Source organism: Haliotis cracherodii, unplaced genomic scaffold (genome assembly GCF_022045235.1).
Source record: "Haliotis cracherodii isolate W230 unplaced genomic scaffold, xgHalCrac1.p SCAF_2, whole genome shotgun sequence".
Classification (NCBI taxonomy): domain Eukaryota; kingdom Metazoa; phylum Mollusca; class Gastropoda; order Lepetellida; family Haliotidae; genus Haliotis; species Haliotis cracherodii.
The window spans coordinates 16,763,620-16,789,270 of NW_027266275.1; the positions used below are offsets into that span (position 1 = coordinate 16,763,620).

General features: G+C 38.3%; 1 protein-coding gene across 1 annotated transcript in view; it reads right to left on the reverse strand.

Moving 5' to 3' along the window:
- Positions 1-25,651, reverse strand: part of LOC139467478 (uncharacterized) — a 45,726-nt gene that overhangs the window by 19,209 nt on the left and 866 nt on the right. The window contains exons 2-5 of the mRNA XM_071249024.1: positions 20,871-20,960; positions 17,579-17,972; positions 9,218-9,968; positions 415-2,141 (exon numbers count right to left, since the gene is read on the reverse strand). Of these exons, the coding sequence (XP_071105125.1) occupies positions 415-2,141; positions 9,218-9,968; positions 17,579-17,972; positions 20,871-20,895 (2,897 nt within the window). The 5' untranslated portion in view covers positions 20,896-20,960. The remainder of the gene's footprint in view (positions 1-414; positions 2,142-9,217; positions 9,969-17,578; positions 17,973-20,870; positions 20,961-25,651) is intronic.

Sequence of the window (25,651 nt, forward strand, 5' to 3'; positions counted from 1 at the left end):
TTACATTGTTCATTCTAGTAGGTTAAATTGGGACCAACGTGTCATTCTTAACTTTTCAGAAAAATGGATGCACACTTTACTGGTATGCATCCAATATTTCATTTCACATTATAAGTATCTCATCAGTTATCTTGCATTATGGCAATATTCAAATCATACTCCCTGCTTCAAGTGGCAAAAACTTATAACCAAGTTCATAAAGGTGATACCTCCTACCTGGCAATATATACCATATATACTTGCAGTATCAGGCACATAACATCCCATTCAAACACAAGCTCACTGCCATTGTAAACACACAATAAGAGCATACTGATATTTGTTATGGCAAAAGTTCATATCATGTTACCATGTCAGAATTGTATTTAATTAAACCGAGCTAACAAATATATCTTGTATTATACTAATGCTTACCTTGTGTATCTCCTACTTGAAAATGGATTCCAAGATGAATTACCAGCTCTTGAGACAATGACACCCATCATATCCGTCACTTTTCCTTCAAAGAAATACTTCTGCAGGTGTTCATTCAAAACTGCCTGGCAAGCTGAACCTTCAGGTACTATGTCACAAACAAGCACTTTGTCTACTAAAGATTGCACATCAACTTTGTTTAAGAATCTAAATGCTGCTTGTTTCAATTTCATAACAAGATTCTTGTTTTCCATAACACAATCAGCAGACAATGCACTTCCTAAATAATGATACACATGTGGCAAGTCATCAATTTCTCGGACATATCGGGTATCACCACAGTGCAATCGAATAGCTTCTTCAAACCACTTAAGGGTTATTCTTGTCAGAGTGATGTCGTCCCCTTTGAAAAAGTTCTGCTGCAACATTTCAGTAAACAAGGCATGCAGTTTTTTATGATGTGATGCTGCCAGCGTTTTCAGGACCTTTTCACACCCAACTGGATCAAGAAAAAGACCATCTGACAATAAAAGTATTTTTACTTTTTCTTGGCAAATAGGGTTAAACGTTTGGGCACTTTCTAGAACACAGACAATCGACTGTTCCAAGACGGATGCAATATCTCCCTCAGTTTTGGCCCATCCTGACAGCAAATCATACAGTTCTTGGATTGCGCCTATGTCTTTCTTCTTCTCAGCTGCACGACATTGTTTGCTCACTTTCCTAAGAATAATATCTTGAACTGTAATATCTGTTTTGAATTGAGAGAGATGTTTTTCTTCAGCCAAGATGTACTTAAGAGGCAAATTATTACTCAGTTTGAACAGATAAGCACTGATACTGGAGACATTATTGGGATTTACATGACAATATGCACTGTGTAACACTGATATGACATATTCATAGTCATCATCCAGTACGCTGAAGTTGCCTTGTGGGACATATTTGTCAATCAGTCTGGAGAAATATTCCATGGAAAGTATTGGAAAGCAATATTCCATTAAGATGAAGAGAACATTGTTCCTTCTTTGAGGATAGGCTGTCTGAACTAAGGATTCCCCAATTCTTTCAAAAACCGGCACAGTCAGGCTTGGCAAATCATGTTCAGTAATTGTTTTCAGATCATCAAGTATCTGAACACAGATACTTGATGTAACCCATACCGATAATTTCTGAATACTCCACTTTGGAACAAGTAGGCCATAAACGTATCCAAGTATACTAAATGTGTGTTGTGTTAGATAACGTCCTTCCTTTTCAATGTAAACTTTCAGTAAACGAAGGATGGTGTCAGAATGATCCTGCTTCTCTCTCAGGTAATCTCTCGTCAATTTATCCACTTGCATAATAGCATCCTTCAAACCATATTCCACACAGTGGTGCATTATGTGAAACACATGCTCTGTGTAACTTTCTGCAGTGAAATACTGACCAAAAGTCTGACGATGTGTATGAGCATCACCAATTCCAATCCATGGACATTCAAAGCGAGTAACAGTTTGGGAGTACCATGATTTCCAATAGCAAATGCTTATTCTTGCCTGCATAGGGTCGCTGTCAAGAGGGAAGTGAAGTACATTACTTGTCCACATCTTTTCACTCACAGCTCTCATTTCAACCGTAATGGTGTCCTTATTGCTCAAACGAAAGTCAGCATAGATAACTTTTATATCTTTCTTTTTCATCACAGCTGGTGGGATGTATATCAATACTTCTTTCTCTAAAATCTGTTGACAAAAAGTGGTAAGTTGAAACATGAAGTTAGTTTTAAAATATATAAACATGATAAAAAGATTAAAGACGATGAAAACAGACCATTGAAAAATCGAAACTAATTTGTCAACTATGCAATATAGAGATAGAAAACGAAATTCGTTTTGTGTTTGTATGTCTATTTTACAGATATCTTTCAAAAGAAATATATCAAAGATTGTTTAATAACAATGTCACTGAAATGCTTTCGGATATATTCTAACGTCAAAGAATGAATCTAGTATAAAAATCTTTAACTTTTTATTAAGCATGCATCTGCAAAAGGAAATGAATTAATCAAACAATGTGTATTTCCCTATATGTAAGACTCATGATTATGTAAATATGCATAACACTCAGTTGTGTATAGGCCGGAGGAATTTTGTAAAATATATTTCTTTTGATCTTTTGACATCATGAAGGGCCCAGCAGAAAGCATATTAGATTACCAAATAAACAAAGAAAGGCACCGCTACCAGTTGTTGAGGAATGGGTCAAGACTGCATGGACGGATATACCAGCAGACATGGTGAAACGAAGTTTCCTAAAGTGTGGGATTGCCAAGGCTATGGACGGATCGGAGGACGAGGATCTTGTTAATGCTTAATGCGGGAGATCCGACTCAACAGACACAGTCGCCGACATCCCAGATGATTTCAAGGATGAACTAAATGACTACTATGACGACATAACGGATTCGACAGCCTGGGACATTCTCCGTGCTGAAGAATCCGATTCGGTATTTGATGGCTTCACTGAGGCTGATCTGTGATTCTGCTCTGTTCTAATGATAGCAAACAGTAAATTAGCCTGGAAAATACTTTTGCTTGTGATTTTATGTATGATTTTGTCGCAGGGCGTGGAGTCATCCCACAGATGACATCCTTACCATGTCAGCTTGCTGACGGGGTTAACCTCTTTTGTCATGTGGACAAGGCGTCCGACCTCGGATCAGAAGGACCGTGGTTCGAATCCCATCACGGGACTCGGAAATTTTATGGCCGCTACAATTTTTTGAATGATGTATGTATTTATGTATGATTCTGAATGATGTATGTATTTAATGTATGATTCTGAATGATGAATGGATTTATGTATGTAAATAATTAACAAAGCTGTGAATTAATTAAATTAAGAAAAGTGGGCGTGTGTTAATAAATGGCTTGTAACTTGAAATATGTTCTTATGTTATAATTCATAAATGAATTTTATTTTACGGGCACCAATTTGGTTTCACACCATGTAAATACAAAATGTGGATGTGTGCTGGAGTTACACACGCGACCAAACATCGTAGAAAAAAAATGATGCAAAATCAACATATTTTTATTGCAAATATAAGGTTTGTGTCCGTACTTGTGATATGCTTCATTCCAGGTCACTTTATAAACAGAGTATAGGATTTGGGGTTGATTTCGAAGATGTGTACAGGGGGGTCGTCTTATACGTGGGGTCGCTTTATACACAGTGATATACAGTACTGGTAGATTCTGCTTGTGTTTCAGGTTCAAATGTAGAAATTAACCTTTTTCATCCTTAGTGTCCATCAAATTTTAAGTAGACGGTACATCTTATACTTGACCTTCCTGTTTGGGTTTTCAACCTAGTAATTCTATCCCTGTAACATGGGAGCATGATCAGATTCTTTGAATGGTGTCATTTGCCTCAACAGTTTCCCTTATACAGTGGTCCCTTGCTTCAACACTACCTATGGGTCCAAATAATTGATTAAGAGTAATAGGCGATTAACTGAGTTGGAATCATTGGGGATGAACAACACAACAGTAAAAGATATGTGAGTTGTTTATGGTTCATAGTGTATATATATATATATATATATATATAATAAAATAATAAAGTCCACGTTAGTCCATCATCTTCTTTATATCAGTTTCATATACATAGTACTTTCGCTGTCTCATGACAGCTCTTCAGTGTAAGTCATGAGACAGCGAAAGTACTATGTATATGAAACTGATATAAAGAAGATGATGGACTAACGTGGACTTTATTATTTTATTATATATTACATGTACACCGAGTGAACATTTACCTCATTTTTGTATATATATATATAATATCCCTGAAATTTTCAGGTATTATACATATTCCCTGATTTAACATCAAGTTTTTTAGACATATTCCCTGGACACGGGTCCTACTCACTACCCACCCGACCCGGGTACCCGAGTTACCCGTCCCAGCCCTAACATATTCATACGAAAGGAAGCAACATAACAGATAAGATAACAAAATAAGATGTACATGTACTGTTTGATTATTAAATCATCACTTTTTTCAGACGACGAACATAATTTGCTTGAATTAATTGAATGGACAATTACTCATTTGAAGTAACTAGTTTTATCATATAATGGGTAGGTTTCTCGGCAGGATAAAGCCAACGGATAAAAACGATATCCGTTGGGGTCATATGCGGATAGAGATGCAAATATCAAAGGTCAAGTAGGGACTACTTTCACTGTTTATAAACAAACATGGCGTCGCACTCGTCATTCGGCGATCGAGTCAGAATTAACCATCGGGAATCTGGATAATCTACATAATTAGGGATAAGGGATAATTGCTATCATTATCAAAAGAACAGTCTAATATACTGAAAATCTGTGTTTAACTGTGACGTAGCTAAGGCATTTTATAAGTTTTGGCAACTTTGGAGATATAAATTTCGAAACAATTTGGCGAGGGCACGAGGCCTAGCCAAGCGGGATCAGTAGCCATATCTGTTCTTGTAGACCTCTTCGGCTTAAAACCTCCTCCACAAATTAAAATAGTTGGATTTGGCGGAAATATGTTTGAATTGTTACCTTGTTTCGTTTTGTTGCTGTGTGTACATTTGACTACACTTCTTATCATTATGACAGGACAGACCGACTGTCAACAACACCTGACCGTGGCCGTGACGTCTCATAGTAAAGGGTTAGAGTAGCTTCCCTTTGACAAAGGGCAGTTACTCTAGCGGACAGACCGATGGATTGCCGCGAAAGGCAATTAAAAACAATTGTTGTTTTGCGTATATGTTGCTTCGCCACTGTATAAGAAACCTATTTCAGTTGGAACTATATTGGCTACTGTCACTGTCCGACAGACACATCACTTACCCTGTGACGTAATAATTATTAATGCGCGCATTCCAGGTAAACTCGCAATGTTTCGGTTATGTTTGTGAGAGAGGGAAAGCGATTTTGAAGCAAAGAATTAAAGAATGACATTATATGATAAAGAGGTTATCACACTTGTGTGTTTGGGGATGGTAAATATCCTGTATTAGGAATAAACACTATGTATTTAGCTCGCCAAGGCTCGCTAAATACAATGTTTATTCCCAATGCAGGATATTTACCATCCCCAAACACACTCGCGTGATAACCTCTATATACGTTGCTGTTTCTTTGATTTGGCAACGTCCTTCTTCATCATGTCCCAGAGGAGCTTTGCTTTGAGCAGCATTGTGGAATTAAAGGATCCATTCAGGTTTTGTTGAATATAATCAACAGAAAGTTCCCAACCTGTTTTTCTCGGTGGAGTCTTGTCACGCAGCATCCAATAGTACAGGCCGGTGTCAATAGCATTATATATCTGCTCATTGTGCAGGTGTTCTGCAGCAATGATGTCTGAAGTATGGTTGGATATGCTGCAGCAGATTCCACATCGGCAGATTAAGACGTCGCTGATGTCGCTGAAACCTCTACAACCAGCCATCACTTGCCTTGAAGGTGTCACTGTCCCTGTTTTCCTGCCTTGACTCTGCGGTCCTTTGCTGTCATGGCAATTGGCGGCGACTGACAGAAGTCTTTCCTCTTTCTTTATCCAACCCACAGAACATCTGACTCGCTGTTCACAACGGCCTGTGAAGCACCATCTAAAACTTTCTTTACATGGAACTTTTCTGGCATTGTGTACACTTTCCTCATGTTGAAGTTGGAATGCACTTGATCTGATAAATTCACTTAATATACAGTAAAGTATTTGAAGCCAGATTAATTGGTTTGGTACACTTGATCTGAATCCATAGGGAATAATCGCCATGTTGTGACATGGGTAGGGATTAGTAGGAGAGCAAGTATCCATCTGAAATGTTGAGCCGTGCATTGTGTGCTTGGATGTATACTGTGTTACTATTTGTATCTGGCCTGAGGCCTATACATAAACTTTGACTTGACTCGACTTGTGACAACAACACGCTACGTGTCTACAGTTTGCCATGTGACTTGACAGTGTCGGCTCAAATGTGAACTTGGCTTGTTGTTAACTTGTAAGCATGCACTTAAAAGATCAAATGATGTATAGTGTGAAAAGTTACCTCACAGAACAATCATATTTTCAGTACGTGCCGCAGATTTTTTCAAACAGATTATTAGAACTCCATTCAGCGATAAATGGTTGATTATGCAATGAGAACCATTATATACAAATGAAAAATAAACAATACAATCATGTCTGTGTAAAACTCTGAGTATTTAAAATGTACATACATTTTAGGAGCCATGCGTTACCGTGCGCTGTAACCGAGATAGTGCTTTATCGAAGGGCACAATAGTGAGGGACCACTGTATAATCCATATTATATAATCGTACAACCCTTTCAGATTTGTGTTCAACTTTGAGTATAACATTTTTAAGGCTTGAATCATAAGAATGTTTGCTGTGAACTTTAATATAATTTTGTCCAAGACACTTTTGGAGGAACATACACACAAGCAATTAAGAACTTGCGAATATGAAAGGAAATGAATTCAATACTCCGAAATGATGTTACATCACATAGCTGGAGACTGTTCTTGAAACTTGTCGAAACATACATGACAATACCATGTGTAATGTCTCCTGTATAGACTTGATATCCTTGGAGAACTCCTCACTGTAATCACTGATGTGTTTCTTTGAAACACAAAACATGAACCAAACTTATCCTTCTTCACATCTTCGAAATGAGCATTGAGTGATCAAACATTCAATTGAGCCACCTTGAGTCCATTACCATGGGTACATCCAGGAGAACAGCCTTTCATTCATTCTGGTCATCTCATACAATGCTTTTTTGTTTACAATTTTTGGTTCATCAAAACTTACAAGGTGTGGGTCTTTCCTTGATTTGACCCTACTGAGCTTGTATACACTTGACCAGCTGGGCCTTAAATTTCAAGTAAGTGGTATTAATTTCAATTAGATAATTATCGTAAAGGTTCTCAGACAACCATGCATAGATCTTTTTGTAGAATGTGTAAATGGTTTCAGAGTTATGCTCCAGAAAAGAAAGCTACATGTATTTGAGTATAAGTCCAGTTTCTTGCCAAGGAAACATTCGGAAAAAATCCAAACTGACAAACTCCAGAAACGAGCACTACAGCCATTTTCAGTCGAAGTAAAAGTCTTTTCTATGGAAACTCAAAATATATTTTTTTCAAAAATCCCAAACTAATAAAAGGCACAAGTTAACCTCAAAACCTATCTATGTGCCAAGTTTGGTGAAGAAATATTGTATGGTTTTCCAGATCTGCTCCGGAAACGAACACTACAGCCAATTTCAGTCGAAGTGAAAGTTGTCTCTACAGAAACTCTAAAAATAATTTTTTCAAAAATCCCAAAATAATAAAAGGCACCAGTTGACCACAAGACCAATCTATGTGCCAAGAATATGGCATCCATTTCTTTGAAATGGAATGACGCGAACATTCTAAAAAATTTATGATGCGAAGTGAAAGACAACTAGCAAATACCCAATCTCATTAAAATCAGATCTTAGTTCTCACTGCCGCTAAACAAAGATCTGAGGACATCCCATTACGGGTCACATCAGAACAATCATTTGCCAACTGACCACTGAAACGACTAACAAGAAGTCGACATGAGCCAATTAGAAAGCATCTTTCCAGAGCTTTACAGCACTTGTTTCAACCTGGTGACTTCCATTTCAGACTACGCTTGAAAAATATGTTGACACAGTTCTGGAAAGTGACGCTTTGATTGGTCGGATGAAAGGCCGTTCTGACGTGACCTGTAATAGGATGTGTCCTCAGATCATTGTTAAGCGATAGCAAGACAATATGAACTATCAATCGTGATTTTAAATCTAAAAATTTAAATAGAAATATTATCTGCTAGTTGTTCAATGGTATTGTTTTATATTTTGAATTCGTTATTCGTATTTTGTTTGTTTGTTGTTAAATGCCACACTCAGCAATATTCAAGTTATATGATGGGGGTTTGTAAATAATCGAGTCTGGACCAGACAATCCAGTGATTGACATCATGAGCATCGATCCACGCAATTGGGATACGATGACATGCAACAAAGTCAGCAAGTCTGACCTCCGATCCCATTAGTCACCTCTTACGACAAGCATAGTTGCCTCATAATTTGTACTTAAATAATCAATCTCATTAAAATCAGATCTTAGTTTTCGCTACCGCTAAACAAAGATCTGAAGACATCCCATCACTGGTCACTTCAGAAAGACCTTTCACGAACTTTGACCGACCAATGAAATGACCGACAAGAAATCGACATTTGCCAATCAGAAGGCAGCTTTCTCAAGCTTTATGACACTAGTTTTAAACTGGCGACTATGCTTCGAAATATATTTTGACTTATTCTCGATTAATTCTTTTTAAACTGATCAAAAGATCATTCTGGAATGGCTTATAATTGGTCTAGATTGTATGGATATAATCATAAAACCCGTTCGGAATACCCTCTGTTAAATATTTCAAGGTTGCATAATTAGAAAACACATTCGACTGTCACTTTCATGATCTGGTAAACGACACTTTGATTGGTTGGATGAAAGGTCGTTCTGACGTGACTCGTAACGGGATGTCCTCAGATCTTTGTTAAGGGGTAGCGAGATCTGATTTTAATGATATTGGTAAATAATGACCTTTATGTGTAACATTCATTCTTTATTTGTAACATTTGACTATTATTGCATACTTTTGTCCTTTATTTCAACTTTGCATTTTTTGACCGAATGGACACCCATAGTTAACATCCATTGATTGTATGAAACAGAAACTTGAAATAACAAACCTCAAGTTCTGGATGGATGTCTTTAGTGGCAGCACTTGTACCTCCAGATATAGATGGGGGAGTTTTCCCTTCTGCAAGTTCAGGCTCTCTGACATCTACAGAACTTGATCTATGTCCTTGACTGCCAGTTGTAATATTTTCATTTTCAACTTTTATTTTCTTCACTTCACTAGCAGGATGGTGTCCATCGCTATCACTTGTGGACAATGATCGAGCTTTTCTTTTCACTTTGTCATCAGATACTTCACCAGTGGTCTCTCCTTTGGGATTTTTTGTATCACCACTTTTCATAATATTTGCAGCAGTGCCACTTTCATCAGAAACAGAGTGATCAGTCCCTGATGTTGGATTTTGGCCATCAGTATCACTTCTATCAGTACCATACTGAGCAGCAACTGTGACCTTCACATCCTCCGACTTACTTGATGCAATGCTGGCTGTTGATCCCGGATCATTTCTGCCAGCTGATACACTAGCAGGATTATCTTCATTCCTTGAAGATGCGTCACCTGTGTCTTTTGATGCAGACCCAGATTTTGGGACGGTGTTGGACACAGGTTTTGTATCAGGGATACTTTTGGATAATGAAAAGTCATTTTTCTTTCCCCCAGCATATCCACTGTTACTACCTTGCTGCTGATCACTTTCAACACACGCTGATTGTGAAGGAACACTTAGGTGTGATTTGTCTGCATCCTTTTTGCCTCCCTTCTTCTGTGATAGAGAAGTCTTTCCATCAATTTTGTTTGTTCTGTTAAGAAAAAGACAACAAACCTTGAAACCTCGTGATACATTAAAACCTGTTGTGCAACCATAATAAACAATATAACATTTTATAGATCCTTTATAGATTTATGTAAAAATAAATAAATTGCAAGCGATTCTGTTGCATTTGAATGGTGAACCAAGTGATCTTTTGTGTTTGTTGTTTTATTCCAGCAATATATAGCAATATTCCAGCTATATGACAGTGGACTGTTAATAATCTTGACCAGATAATCAAGTGATTGACATCATGAGCATCGATCCACAAAACTGGGATAAGATGACATGCATCAACCAAGTCAGTGAGCCTGACCACCTGAGTCACACAATCTTTTGTGTGTTTACGTTCTAATAAAATGAGTGAGTGAGTGAGTATGGTTTTATGCCACTTTTAGCAATATTCCAACAATATCACAGCAGGGGACACCAGAAATGTGCTTCACACATTGTACCCATGTCGGAAATCGAACCTGGGTCTTCAGCGTGACAAGCCAACACTTTAACCAATAGGCTACCCGACCGCCCCGTTCCAATAAAAATTGGCCACCCCACTTACTGACTGACCCGGACCGGTTTATAATAGAATGGGCAGGACTTGTGTGGTATTATTGCGCTGAACTTGTATAAACATAGAAACCAGTGTGCACACTTTGCATAAATCCGCTACTCCGATTTACACATGTATCACATTTTTCATTCATATCTCCATAAATGCAAAAAATATCAAATCAATACTTAAAAAGCTCATGAATCATTAACATCACATAAATAGTACAGTAACATCAATAAAATACTTTGTGAAATCTTTTGCTGGCCTAAAGAGTTTATGAGCACGTTTTGGATACACTGTTGCAGGAGGGGTACTTAAACTTCATGGAAAGTTGTAAATAATAGTAAAATAATAGTTTCAAAGCATTGTTTCTCATCAGGTACATCCAAAGAAAGCTGAATGATATATGCTGTGAAATCTTTAGCCATGGAGGAAATACAGCACAGACCTTAAATGACTGTTTAATGTGGTGTGTTTGATGTGAGAGGACAGTAAATATGTCATAAATATTTAAAAGAAACTTTCACCAAATTTGGGACATGTGCGTTATTGTATTCTTAATACCATGTATTAGATATAGAAATTACAATTTTCTACTACATTCTTAAAACAAAAGTTGGACATATTTTCACTCGCTATGTGTCTCATGAATGTGTATGAATACAATGCTCATGAGTGTGCAAGTACTGCTCAATGATTTCATCATTTCTCAACAACAGCATGAATGTAATTTGAGCAGAATAAACTATGTTTATAACGAACACTCTTATAACAAACTGACTGACATAGCAAACTATTCATTTGGTCACAGCCATTTGCTGTATATTTTATCATATAAAATTTATGGACATAACAAACACGCTTATAAGGAAATAACAGATATAACGAACTCAATGATAATGTTTAGGTTATAACAAACTGTTAATCCCTGAGCTGAGCTCCTCAGTTGTCACCAATCTGCCTATTAAAACATCCGCGGCCAAGTGCAGCTGTTCTAAGCGGCAATAAATAATTGAAGGCAATTGATTTACTCTTAAGTACTGACACCTTGTCCTCAAATTACATCCTCAATTAAAAATAGTAACACAATGATTAGGCTATAGCCCTTGCCATGGATATATTCTGTGTATAAAATGAAATTGACAAGAGTGAGAAAATCTGTCTTTCAAAGATTGTTCAAAACAAATCACAGAAACATGTTTTTATTTATGTTATGTTATAAACATGGTACATGTACAGTGCACACTTTTGTTATTTATCAGTACATGTGGTCACATGACTTGAGCCCAGATGTCTGACAGTCGAAATGTGTAATACCAGAATGAAAATTAGTGGTTCTTTATAACCATAGTTTACTGTATTTAGAATTTCATTTCATGCTGAAATCATACAGTGCAAAAACATTTCTTGTCACTCAATACATTAATACAAGGGAGATAGTCCAATTGATAATCTTATTCCGGGAAATCAAACGACGGTTATCACTGTATAATTCTAAGGATATATACCACCTCTATTACATTATAGCCATAAATCCTGTGTTTAGGCTGAATCACACATAAAATCCTTAGATATTTCAAGAAATGTCCTCTTCACTGCAAACTATCTAAAGTTCCAAGCACAAACCAGCCTACCATTGAAGGCAACTGCAAAAGCAGCAAGGCAGGGAAACATCACTTCTTTCCACTAACCCACATCCTAGATGTAGATGCATTGGGGAGGTGGGAGGTACTACTCCTGGTGTAATAGAGGTTGTATTGTTAGAATTATGCAAAATGTTTACATTGTTTGATATTTCCTTCGAATACACTACCTCTATGACATCATAGCCAGAGTACTACAGAAGGAAAGGTGGCACATGAAATCTAGTAATCCCAGATGGCTGACAGCAGTGAAATATTAAGACATGAAGAAAATGGTAAATAAGACATAATACATAATATTTTCTTTTGAAACCCAAGATAACGGTATTACCAAGATATTACTTTTCAGTTATTCTGACATCAATCCCGTTTGCTGACGTCATTCCTGTTAGGATAACATCACTTCCAGTTATGATGATGTCACTTCTGGTTATCTGACGATATCCTCAGCTTGGATGACAAATCCACAGAACCTTAGATCACTCCCAGATTTGATAATGTGAATCCAGCCACTAACCTGTGTAGTGCTGGAATCCTTGACTTCCGAAACTGAACAAATGAAATACTTGTGACACAATGTTAAAGGAATCACATTATCCTTCTTCAAACTGAACATGGGCTTTAGTGTCACTTGAATTCTCTGAGTCAATCAGGTAAGTGAAAGTGCTGGTGTTACAAGTCCAGTTTCATTGGTGAAATAACATGTCTTCCAGATCTGGTGATTGTGATGTCATCAGTCCACGGCTGCACCCCAGTGGTGGTATGGTAGCTGCAGCAACTACAAGGCTGCGCTTGGTGTTCTTTCTGGCTTGCCAATTCTGTCAGGTTGTGGTTGGCTGCTGGCTAGTTCTGAAGTCTCTCTAAGATGTCTTCGGTTGGTTGTGCTATTGTGAATAAAGAGTTAGTATGGTGTCTGTAGACTGTGGCAGGTTCCCAGTCCTTGGAGCTGCCTTGTGGGGAAATCCTGACGTCGCTTGGCTTTAGTACAGGAAGCCCTTTTACTCTCTTGTTATTTTATAACTATTGATTCTGCTTCTCAAGGTTGAAGTAGTGTTTGATGTCTTGATGGTTATAGGCTTTTGGAACTAGAGTTCATGGGCTACAGGCAAAGTGTTGCATGTGAAGCTGCTTATCAGCAGATGTGCTGGAGACAGATTGATGCCTTCCAGTGGTGTACTCCTGTAGCCAAGCAGGGATAAGTCTTTATCCTCTGGCTTTTTCCAGACTTTCTTTACAGTTTGTATGGCTCGTTCCACCTCACTGTTTGAGTTCTGAAAAGGAGGACTGGAGGTGATATGTTTGATGAATTATATGCGCAGAAGTCTCTTAATTATCATGAATCGAACAGTTGTTCGTTGTCGGAACGCAACAGCTGAGGTAGGCTATGACAGCATTGATTGTAGCAGAAGCAGTCAGTGAGTGTAACTCAGCAAAGATAATGTCTCTCGAAAAATAGTCTAAAAGGAGAAACTGTTGGTTCTGGAAGTCTAAGAAGTCACATCAACTTCACAGTAAGGCAAATTTGGTGTTGCTGTTGGCAACAATGGTTTGCACACATGTTTATTCTGGAATTCTGCACACTTATGACAGTCTCTGATTATGTTTTTGATGTCATCGTTCATGCCAGGCCAGTACATGACCTCCCCAGCATGTTGTTTACATTTTGTGATGCCAAGGTGTCACTCATGAATAAGTCTGAGCATATGGCTCTGCAAACTACACCTCTAGGCTCTTGGGGTTTGGTTGTGTTCCTGCCGTTGGCTCTCAGCAGGGTGTTGAGGGAGTTGGAGCTGGTGAAGTGGGTTTCAATATTGGCTTGCTGTTTGAGGAGGCAGCTGATGATGTGGGAGGCTTTTCCTATGAACGGGAGGGCGATGCGGAAGAGCGCTGATTCAGGTTTGAGGGTGGCAAAACTTATCCTGTTTGTCACTTGTCACTACCACATCTGGCTGTTTGTAGAGTGTGAATCTTCCTCATCGTAGTCTGAGCTGTCGCTACCAGTGGCCTGTTTTTTTTACAGTTGTTGCACATTGTCCCCTTGGCGGGACATTCGTTGTGAGATTTGTTCAAGGTTAGGCTACAGTAATCATAAATGTCACTCCACTGTCTGCTGCTGACCATACTCCCTGAACATGGCCCTGCACATGGAAGCACCCCAACAAGTGCCTGATGCATCTATGTACACATGATGAACTGGAGGCAGGAACATGAGGGGAAAACCGGTCATGACATTGTGCTGGATGAGCCACCAATCAGATCCTGTAAGAGAATCGCTAGAGGTTGTACAACTTCATCTAGATCTGTTGGGAGTTTATCCATATCTGCATAGGACAGCCTTCCCAGTATGTGAAAATCCTGTAGAGACATTAGAATCCTGCTGGCATGACATCCACCAGCATCAAGATCTGTTTGGCACAATCATGCCTTGACATATCTGTCTTCTGGTGGTCCCAGAATGCCTCTAAGAAGTTGGAATCTGGTGCCTATATATATATATGTGATGGAGTTCTGTTGAAGTTGTATCTTGTCCTGGTCTGCAGACAAAGTCATCTATGTATCCCTAAAGTTTGACTTTATCATCTAAAGTTAGATGAGTAAATCCAACTATGACTACAAGCTCAGTCTAACCTGAGAGGTCCTGTGGAACTAGAAAATCCCTGAACTATTTGATAGGACAGTAAGTTAGCCGTAAGTCACAATAAAGACAAGATATTTTATGGATGACAACTTCATTATTCTAATATGATGCATTATTCTATTATTAAAGAAATAAACGACGAGTTGGGGTTGTTTATTGTACAATAAAACACTACAGGGAGAATAAACCATGAGGAGCACACACCCCGAGTGGTTTATTCTCCCTGCAGTGTTTTATTGTATGATAAAGAACCACAAGTTGTTTATTTCTTATATGACATATAAACATTATGTACAGCCTCTTTGAGGATGTTGATAAAATGTACAAATTTTACAAATATGTACCTTAATCTTAATAATGATGACTCCCTGAATAGAATCTGACCTCGGCAATGTCGGACAAGTCCATGTTATGAACAGGTGGCTTAAGTTTGGTATTTCCCGCATATTCTCACAATCCTCACTTAAATTATCTGTATCTTTTATCCAAATACTGATTGTCATATCTCTCCCACTTTTAGATGCAACTATTCAGCCACTGCATTTATCTGTTTACCCCAACTAAATCTATGTGCAACAACTCACAAGACACTTCCCTCTCAATAATAACGTTGTCCAATAAATGACGTCATCAAGTTGCGAGAGCATATTCAAATCCCCAGAAATGACGTTATGACAGAACAATGTTTTATCATGAAATAAACCACGCTTCTTTCTTCATTGCTCTTAGCGAATCATGAGTTGTGAAGAGATCCTTGTTGATGTTGGGATATGCCTTGATTGGTTGGCTGCTTTAACCTTTGAACTTTAAACAGCTAGCAGTAAAGAAGATGTCTGTTGAAAAATCTAAGCATTTTATGTGTGATTCAGCCTAAATACAGGATTTATGGCAAAGATGTAATAGAGGTAATGTAATCAAAGGAATAACACTGATTCTATGTTAACATTTCAGAACAGATCAATGTTGTTTTGAGTGTTAAGTAGAGTATTGTTACCGGTATCTGTGGTAGCTATGTGTTGTTATGGTAATTTCTTTATTTTTATAGAGATTTTGCCAGGTGTATCAGATTGGTAATGTACAAAGCGATCGAGTGCTGAGATGATCGTATTTCCCAATCCTTGACATAGACTTACGACAGTCGTAGTGCTAAGGTTGTTTTGCCCAACAGCACCCAGATCTATTAATAGCAACACAAGATCAACTAGTGGTGTTTGCAAATTTGAACCTTTCCCTCAGAGATTCTTTAGTCATAAAGTACCACAATGTAGTCCCAGTCATTACTTTCAAGGGGTGGTCGGGTAGCCTAGTGGTTAAAGCGGTCGCTCATCACGCCGAGGACCTGGGTTTGATTCCCGACATGGGTACAATGTGTGAATCCCATTCATGGTGTCCTCCGCCGTGATATTGCTGGAATATTGCTAAAAGCGGCGTAAAACCATACTCACTCACACACTCACTCATTACTTTCAAATTTTGACCTTAATCAAGACAACTTCTTCAGTTCCAGCAATTACACGCCTCAGGATTTTACAAGTAAAAGTGCAACAGTAACTGACAGTAACTGAATGATGCAAGCATGTGTCACAATAACCTCAACATTTTATGTGGTAGGATTCGTAAGATACTAGAACATGCAAATAAAGTGTCATGCCTTAGTTCTGCTCCCAAAACAGCATCTACCTATGTTTCAGTTAAGTCTAACTTGTGTCAATGGAAACGGCAAAAACTCAAATTTTGAAAAATTCCAAAAGAGCAAAAGCACCACTTAGGTTGATACATGTACCAGGTTAAAATCTTTCACAGTTTTAAAGGTGTACTCCGGAAAACGAAATCCCCCTGCCTTTATTGAGAACAAAGTCCAAATTCTTTCCATGGAAATCAAGAAAAATGAAAATGCCAAAAATCCATAAAGAGCAAAAGGCACCACTTCAGGACCTGTTTGTTATATCTGTCAATTTTTGTGAAAAATATTTAACTTTTTTTAATTGACCTGCGGAAATGAAATCATAAGGATAAGGAAATGGATAAGGTGTCGACCATTAGCCATTGACTCGTAAGCAACAGGTAGCTTCGAAGCAGGGTACAAGGGATTTATTCTCCCTCTCAGAAATCCATGTGCAGCTTGTTTTCTTCATGGCAGGGTATAAGAGATTTATTGTCCAGCTCAGAAATTAATAAACAATTTATAAAACAATATATATCAAATGCATTCATATATTTTGAGATAGTGTAACCATGTGATGTTTTTCAATTTCGTTACCATGACCTTTGATCTTTTCGCAATCTTAAATTATCTGCCCATTTCCTTCAGCAAATTGTTTTAGCATATGCTGTGTCAAAGGTCAAAGGTTTTATTGAAACGATAGACCTGGAGATATAGAGGATGGGTGTGGTAGGACTCGTTCCATGCCCGTAGAGGCATGCCTCAGAAACTTACAATATGTTTCACATATCATTTATTTTTTTTATAGCTCCATAGACCTAGTTCATATATATATATATATATATATATATGCGTTATATTAGGCGCCACAATTTGCTGTGCAGATTTGTAAGGGGTCATGGGTCCTAATCCCAGGTACACCCTGATAATGGTTCTTGGTTCGTCAGTATCATGCTCATGGGCTTTGCCAAAATGGTAAATTTCTTGGACCTGCATCACTTCAGAATTCCCTAACATCAAGCTGACATACCAAGATATAACTGAAAATACTGTTTAAAGCAGCTAAAACTCTCCCTCTCCTTACTGATTTAAAAAAACTTACGAGGCAGTCTTCACAAAATATGACCGTCCTTGGCGTATCGTTTTCCCCTTTAACTCCAACAGCAAACTGAGCTGTTTGTCACTCTTGTGTGAGAACCCAAGTTCAGCTTCCAGTCCACATGACAGAACATATTTAGTCAGTTCACTTGCCAAGTGTTTACTTTCTATGGCCTCCACCAGTTGAGAGAGTTCAGTGTCAGAGAAAACATAGCATTTGAGAAACAGTTCATCATCTGACTCTGATGTTCCCTGCAGGTGAAAGTAGGGTTCATCTGAGAGTAGCTTCTCAACTAGGTGATAATCCTTGAACAGTTTCTGTAGACTTTGATTGTCATCAATATCCTCTATTGTACCATCCTTGTGTGTGAGAACAGCAGACACTGCAATCTTGAAAGCTGAAAAAAGGAAATTCCATAAAGTAAAACAAACACTTCATTTCTTACTTTTAAATGTTTCTTTTTCACAACTGGTTGCTGTAAATAATGGTGAGTTGTGCAATCTAACAATCGCTTCAAACGCGATTTCAAGATTTGCATTTCAAAAATAGCATATTAGTGACCATGGTTTAGATTTCTATCTGTTTTTCATTGTATCATCAATAATAATTCTGAAATGTTGCCGATAAGCCTAGAATTGTTTAGAATGTTTTGGGAAAATATGCAAAAACACAAAAGTAAAGGTGTGCGAGACTGTCGGCTTAACCGGTCTAAATAGCACTGATTTAGTCGGTTCCCATCATTAGTGTCGGATAAAACCAATTGTCGGATTAACGAGTGTCGGATTAACGAGACATGACTGTTTACACTTTGGTAGCATGCAAAAATCCTATTCTGTGATTGACAACACCAAGTCATTAAACATATTTTTAAAAACTTAAATCCTGGCAGAAAGAAGTATTATGGAGTTACATTTTAGCTGGACTAACGACTCTATGCATTGTCCAATCAAAATTGCACAACGAAATCGAAATCCAGTTCGTCAACTGTCGAGCAGATTTCAGACGATTGCAGGATATGCAAAGCATGTGCACCGCCAACTCGGTGTCAACAGTCATTTTCCAAACCTTTTCATGTTTTTAATCAAGGTGCTCGCATGACTTGATGCACTTCGCGATATAAGATATACTTCACAATATAGATCTTGATTACCGATCAGATCGTCTTGACTGGGCGCCACCATTTTGTTTGAAACAAATGCTACTGATGGAATCTGATTGGATCAGGAGAGGCTAATAAGGGACATAACTCGTAATAACCACTGGTCGGTATCCATCTCTGAGGATCTGGGACACGAAGGGGTCTTCCAGGATCGCCCAGTTTGCAGCAAAGTGATAATTTTGGTCTTCCACCTTCAGGTGTTGTGTAACCTGTAGTGCTCTGAAAAAGGCTGATAGTCCCTCTAATATATATGCTTCCTCCGAAGTCTTGGTGTGAGCACAGACATGCCTATCGCTTCTGTAGCTGACAATATTGTGAACAGTAAATTAAAGGTAGGGTCCACCTAATTGTGAGGTCCAAATGGGCTAGTCCCTTATCATCTACTTCATATGTAGCCAAGGTTCACTTTGGGGCGATAGACGCGATGTTCTCATCCAGCTCAGGTGAAGTGGCAAAGTTGGTCAAACCACGAGTTCCTGTCTCGGCTAAGTTGAACCTAGGCATAGCTAATTTGTCCTCATGCCTACAGAAAGATCCGAATGCCTGATCTAACTTCTTAGATAGGTCCATAATAACTGCCATGGGAGGTATAGAGTGATGGGATGAGCCGCATTTGGTGTCATCATGAAACCTGATTTAAAGTGATCTAATGTGCTCCATATAAGGTTAAGAGTATCCGTGATCCAGGTGAGGATTAAGGATGGGTCTACCTGGGCGAAACTGCCCATTGAAGATGGAGGCGAAGTTTCGCTTTCAGGAGAAGTATCCGAATGGGTAGGTGTGATGATAGTCCTATCCCTGAGCTCCGTACCTGACGATGGCTGTGCCAAAGTCAAGGTAGCAATATCCCCTGTATATTTCCTGACTATTTCTTTGTTGTTGAAGAACTGTAGATAGGGATTGTAGCAGCGATCCAGTCTGTTCAGATAGTTTGTCTCTGTGATCCCCTGAAGTCGGTAGGGGAGCCGTACTGATAGTGTGAGGGAAGCACACTTCTTGTCAATCCTCATCTCAATGTTGATTTCGATGTTGAGGAGGAGGAGCAGTGCATGGAGATCGATGGTGTCCATATGAATCCTTAGTCTGATATGGATTGAAACACATGGGCTGGTCTTCCATATCTGAATTGTTGAGACGACTGTCAATACAGATGACGTTGAGAATCTGAGTCTGACGAATGCGATCGGTTGAGGTGACGATGTGGATCTGTAGAGCGAGAATGTCTCTGTTCGTGTCCATACAATCGATCTGTAGAACGGTGATGATCTGAATCAGAATAATCTCCTTGCTTCGATGTCAAATTGTGCTCAATAGATGATCGACCTTGAGGGGAGTGATCTGAAAGTCGATCTGTAGAACGTAGAGTCTTGTCAGATCGTTCCTTGGAATGTTGATCCTTGTCACATCGATCAGTGGAATGTCGACCCTTGGAACATTGATCTGACAAATGTCGACTCTTAGAGGGTCGAACCTGGTTCAATGTTGACCTCTCCGTAGAATGTCGACCCTTTGAAGTTGACTCTGGTTGTCGATCCCTGTCTCTAGGGGTGTCACGATAAATCGTATTACCGTATTGCTACTGGTAAGCACTTCAATAAGTCAATAAATCAATTGTTAAATCAGTTTCCTATCAATAGTATCGATTTCAGTTAGGAATATCGATAGTTTCGATTGTATTTACCATATCAATAAAATACATGCAATGTTTTTCAAATTTGTTTTTCTTTTGATCATGAGTGGAAGTAATTTACACATGGTAATGTGGAAGTTTCTTTTTCTTATATTATTAGGGTAAAGAAAAAACAAATCAGTCATATCTCTAACTTTACTTTTTATTTGTTGTTATGGTTATCACATGCAAAGGAAACTTCAGTTCCAAGGTTTAATTCAACTCTAAAATCTTTGAAAAATACTTCTAAGTAATGCCTATCAAACAAGGAATAATATATTCCAAAATCGTGTTATTTTAGTAGCAGCTTTTACTATATATACTTAAAATTATAAGAAGCAGAAGCATAGCACTTTGGTACAGATGGTAAACAGGATATTTTTTGACGTAACCTTTGACTGTCTCTTCCACTTGTTAACTAACTAATCTTGTCATATGGCAATGAATATCCATTAAATAATACTTACAGAAAGCGGTCTCCTTCTCAGCCATGACTTCTCCCTTCAACAATAGCTTCTAAAAAGCTACATCTCTAAACCACATGTTATCATCTTGACCTGTAAGAAAGACATGTCAAAAGTTACAACCATCACTGTACATGTGCAACTCTATTACATCATTACCAGAATATACCCGAGACATCATTGAGTTCTGACATTTAATAATACCCTAGATAATTAACAGTCTGCTGAACTCAAAAATGAAATAAAACCATCTTCCCTTAATTCCAGTATTTTGGGGGTACCTAATGCTTCCCAACAAACCATTCTGGTAGTTTTGACCAATATTAGGTGCACATAAAATAATCCTGAAATCAGCTCAAAAGGCCCATTTCCAAAATAAGGCCAAGGACATATGCAATTTGTGGCAAACTTCCATAAGAACTTATATATATGTTATATTTGCATCCCATTCCCCAATTAGGACATCATCAATCGATTCTTAGCAGCATTGGTACCATGTGACCTTCCAGGCTGACACCCAGGCTGATGTCACTTCCGGTTCTGATGATGTCACTTCCATAGGCCTTCATGTCAACTTATGATCTGTCCTTACCTAGTGGCCAATATTGTTCGTAAGGTCAATGTCCCTTCCCACGATTTCTGTTAGGAATATCGATAGATTCAAATGTATTTACCATTTCAATAAAATACATCCAATGCTGTTCAAATTTGTTTTTCTTTAGATCATGAGTGGTAGAATTTACACATGGTAATGTGGAAGTTTCTTTTTCTTTAATTATTTATAGGGTAAAGAAAATATAAATCAGTCATATCTCAAACTTTACTTTAGATTTGTTGTTATGGTTATCACATTCAAAGGAAACTTCAGTTCCAAGGTTTAATTCAACTCTAAAATCCATCTAAAATGATACACTGAAAACTATCAATAGTTATCGCAATAGTTTCTTTCAATATCAATAGTTATCGCAATAGTGATTTCCAATCCTTCTTTCAAGCATTGAACTCCCTTCCCTTCAGCCTAAATAATGAACTTAGTGTCACTGTGTTTAAGTCTGGACTCCAAACCTAACGCTTTGAAGGCCACAAGTGAATCAGAGAGGAATACAATCAGTTGTCCTAATGCCTGTGTGAAATGTGCAGTACAGCGGCCCATAATCACACAACAGGTAGCAGGCTGGGATTTGTACTGCCTAATAATAATGAATCCTAACAAGCCCTGTATATTTTCTGCTCCCTGTATGTCCTCTGTATGTGTATATTTCTATAATCTTACTGCCCTCTCTCTGATGTATGTATGTCCATATGCTGTGATGCACTTTCAGCATGTCCCTAAGTGATGTGGAATTATGCACAATAGAAATCGAACAATAGTTATCAAGATTTTCAGATGCTTGATCTTCCACCTTGCCTGCATGACTGGCAATGTCTGGTGGATATGTTGAAATGACGTAGGAGCATGACATCCTCCATATTCCGGCATCTAAGATGGTGAATTTTCTATCATTGGAGGTTGGAGTACAGGCGTAAGGTGAAACGATTCTTCAATGAGTTTAACAAAGCTGTATCCTTCTGTATAATCCCGCTGGGGTGAATCGTCAGCTGATTAACGTCTTCATATAGGTCCGATTCTGCCTTGGAATGACTGTGGGTAACTCCTGGGAGGGGTGGATGTTCGTCATGATCCATACAATCAACGTGTTCCCAAATGGTTTATCATCCGCTGGTGTCCAGGACATAGCTATGAGTAGGTCCGTGCGGCTTGTGATGACTGCCCGTGTATAACTGAGCCCGTACAGGAATGATGGTCCTCCATTAAACCACTGGACTGTCCCATCATGTACCATATATGACCGCGGATAAGCCGACCCCGTAGATAAGCCGAGGTAATCTTAGACTCGGTCGGTTGGACGGTCCCGTGTGGTCCGAGATGTTGGCTTGGGTACCATCGGTTGATGGCTACCATATGGTTGAAGGGACAATCCCGCAACGGTTGGCTGCGTTACGGCTGACATAGGCATATAGTGGCATAAACAGATGGCTGTCCCCATTGCGGCCTCTTCTTAGCCAATACTATCTGCTTGATGTGAGGATCTCCCGTAATCATAAAATGGCAGCACTTCTTACAAGCAGGAGGAGAGGGAGACTTCATGACGACCTCACAAACACCTCACACCAGCAATACTTACGTGAGTACGATGGTACTGCAAATTGTAACTCTTAATATGACTTAATATATCTGTTTTATTAGAAAACTATAGAACAATCTTAGAAAATGTGACTACAACAAAGTGCTAGATCTATACAACTATAACAATAGCACACACAGGAAAGAAGGGAGGTTTCCCATCATTATGCATGTCATAGCTGGGGTTGCTATGGTGCTATATTGGAAACAACAAATTGTGTGTAATTGACAGTGAAGAAGACCTCTGTTGAAAATCTGAAAATTTAGTTAGTGTGACTGAAGGTCCTTAAGGTATTTAGAAGTGACACACATAAGGAAGAGAATTTATGGATGTCAACTTTTTTATTATGCGGAAAACAATGTTTCAGAGTATATACTTACTCCTTCATCAGGTGAATGAATGCCATGAGGCAGAGCATTATGTACATGTAAGGACAACAAGATATCAAAAGGTGAAAACTAACAAATGGTGGAAACTACTGAACTAACAAGGGAAGCCAACAGATGATCTTCACCACTGCCTATGAGGGTGTCAATAAAGCACTCAGTGGTTTGCATTATGTCTTGGGTAATTATTTAATCTACAATTGGATTATAAATCCAGGTCTGATGTGGTGAATGTACTACATGTTATGTAATATGCACTTGGCAGCGCAGCAAGAGAGGAATGATCTGTAGAGTTGCAAAAAAATCATTAACCGATAATACATTGTGATACAGTAGATTTGTCAAAAGTAAGTGTTTATATATAAGTAGGTTTACTAAAGCCGACTAAAGTCTAGGCGTGCCAATGCAAAAACAACATACTTTATTCAAAGGATTAACCGATAAAAGGTTGATTGATTGATCATTATTATCTAACTCTATGATTTCTTTAAAGAACCATGGACATCATGAACATAGTTGTCACATGTGCTATCTCAGCTGACCAAAGAGACATGGTACCTATGTGAAACACCTGAAACAAACTTTTTTGATGAGTTGAGAAATGGGTCTAGTATCCCGATACACTATTTATATTTTACTCCTGTCTATACCGGCTAGACAACTGAGTGTTGAGTGTTGTTTCCCTTTAAAGGAGGAATAACCCCAGTCGAAATTATAGTCCATAATAAGCAAATTTTGATTCACAAAGAAAATGCTGATCCATACTTAAAGGGGCACTGATCTAACGCAATTCCCCGGACTGGTTGTTGCCTTTGTTATTGTTTTTTCCCCCGTGAGTACCCGGATGATACGCAACGCAACTGAGCGTGACCAGAGACTGGGCTACCGTCTGCAAGACAGTTAAATAAACTTGGAGGCTGGAGGCAATATTTGTTTTACACATTTTTGCATAAACACTGATTGGTTAATAGTGATCTATAAAGATTTTGACAAAGGGCGCATGTTAATTAATTTCTACAGCCTAAACAAACAGACAAAAAGAATGGCAGAGCTCATCGGATGTCGTCATTTGGAAATACTCCAGATGATTATACTATTAGTTTAATACTAAAAAAAGTATCCATGCAGTGAAAGCATTTTCGGATTTCGGATTGCGTCGATAATACGATTACTACTCACTTGTTGTCATCCACGTTTTCTCGTATAACCCTACACTTGTGTATTTGTCGCCATTCACTTGATGCTCAGTTAATGAATTTATTACAGGTACAATTAATGGTAGCACCACTTATATTACCTGACAAAGGTTCCCATTTGGCATTTATTGTGTCTGGGGTAATTATTCAATCTAAATCCAGGTTTGAAGTGAGGTGAAATGTGTGTTATGTAATATGCACGTGGCAGACCAGCAAGAGGTGAATGATCAGTTGATTTACTTTTTTTTGTAAATCAACGGATCGTTCCTAGTCATCAAAGGATTAACAGAAAATACGTTGATTGATTAATCACTGTTATCTTGCACAGTGGATATGTCAAAAGTGAGTGTTTACATGTCTAGGTTTACTAAAACAAAGGGAATACACTCATATCATGGCGTGAAGTGCCGATGTAAAAACAAAGGGTTAACTGATAATACGTTGATTGATTGATCATTGTTATCTATCACTCAATGGACTTTTAGGAACCGTGGACGCTATGAAAATAGTTGTCATGTGGGCTTTCTCAGCCGACCCTTGAGACTTGACCTATGTGAAACACCTGAAACAATCCAAGTGATCAGTTGAGAAACGAACACGGGTTATAATATCCTGAAACGATATATATCTTTTAAAATATTTGATTTTTACAGAGACACGTGACATCGAATAATTTTCTTTGTACAGCTCCAGACGAGTGGGATATTGTTCCTTTGTGTGGATATTCACGGATACATTCCTCGAACAAGGAAGCTGCCTAAAATTTATACACATAAATTTGGTAGGTTGTAATTATGGTATTTGCTTCCTTCATTTGCTGTAGCATTGAACCAATTCGTCCTTGTTTCTCAACGTCTTGGTTGGGAAATTCTTCAATGCGCGATAGACGTTGTTTTCACAGGTCTTTTCCTTTGTAAGCGTGTATATATTACCGTCAATTTGTAAAATGTGATTCTCTCAGGCAATTTATACAATGTGTAAATATTTCAGTCACTTTGACTAAAAAATCTGTCCAG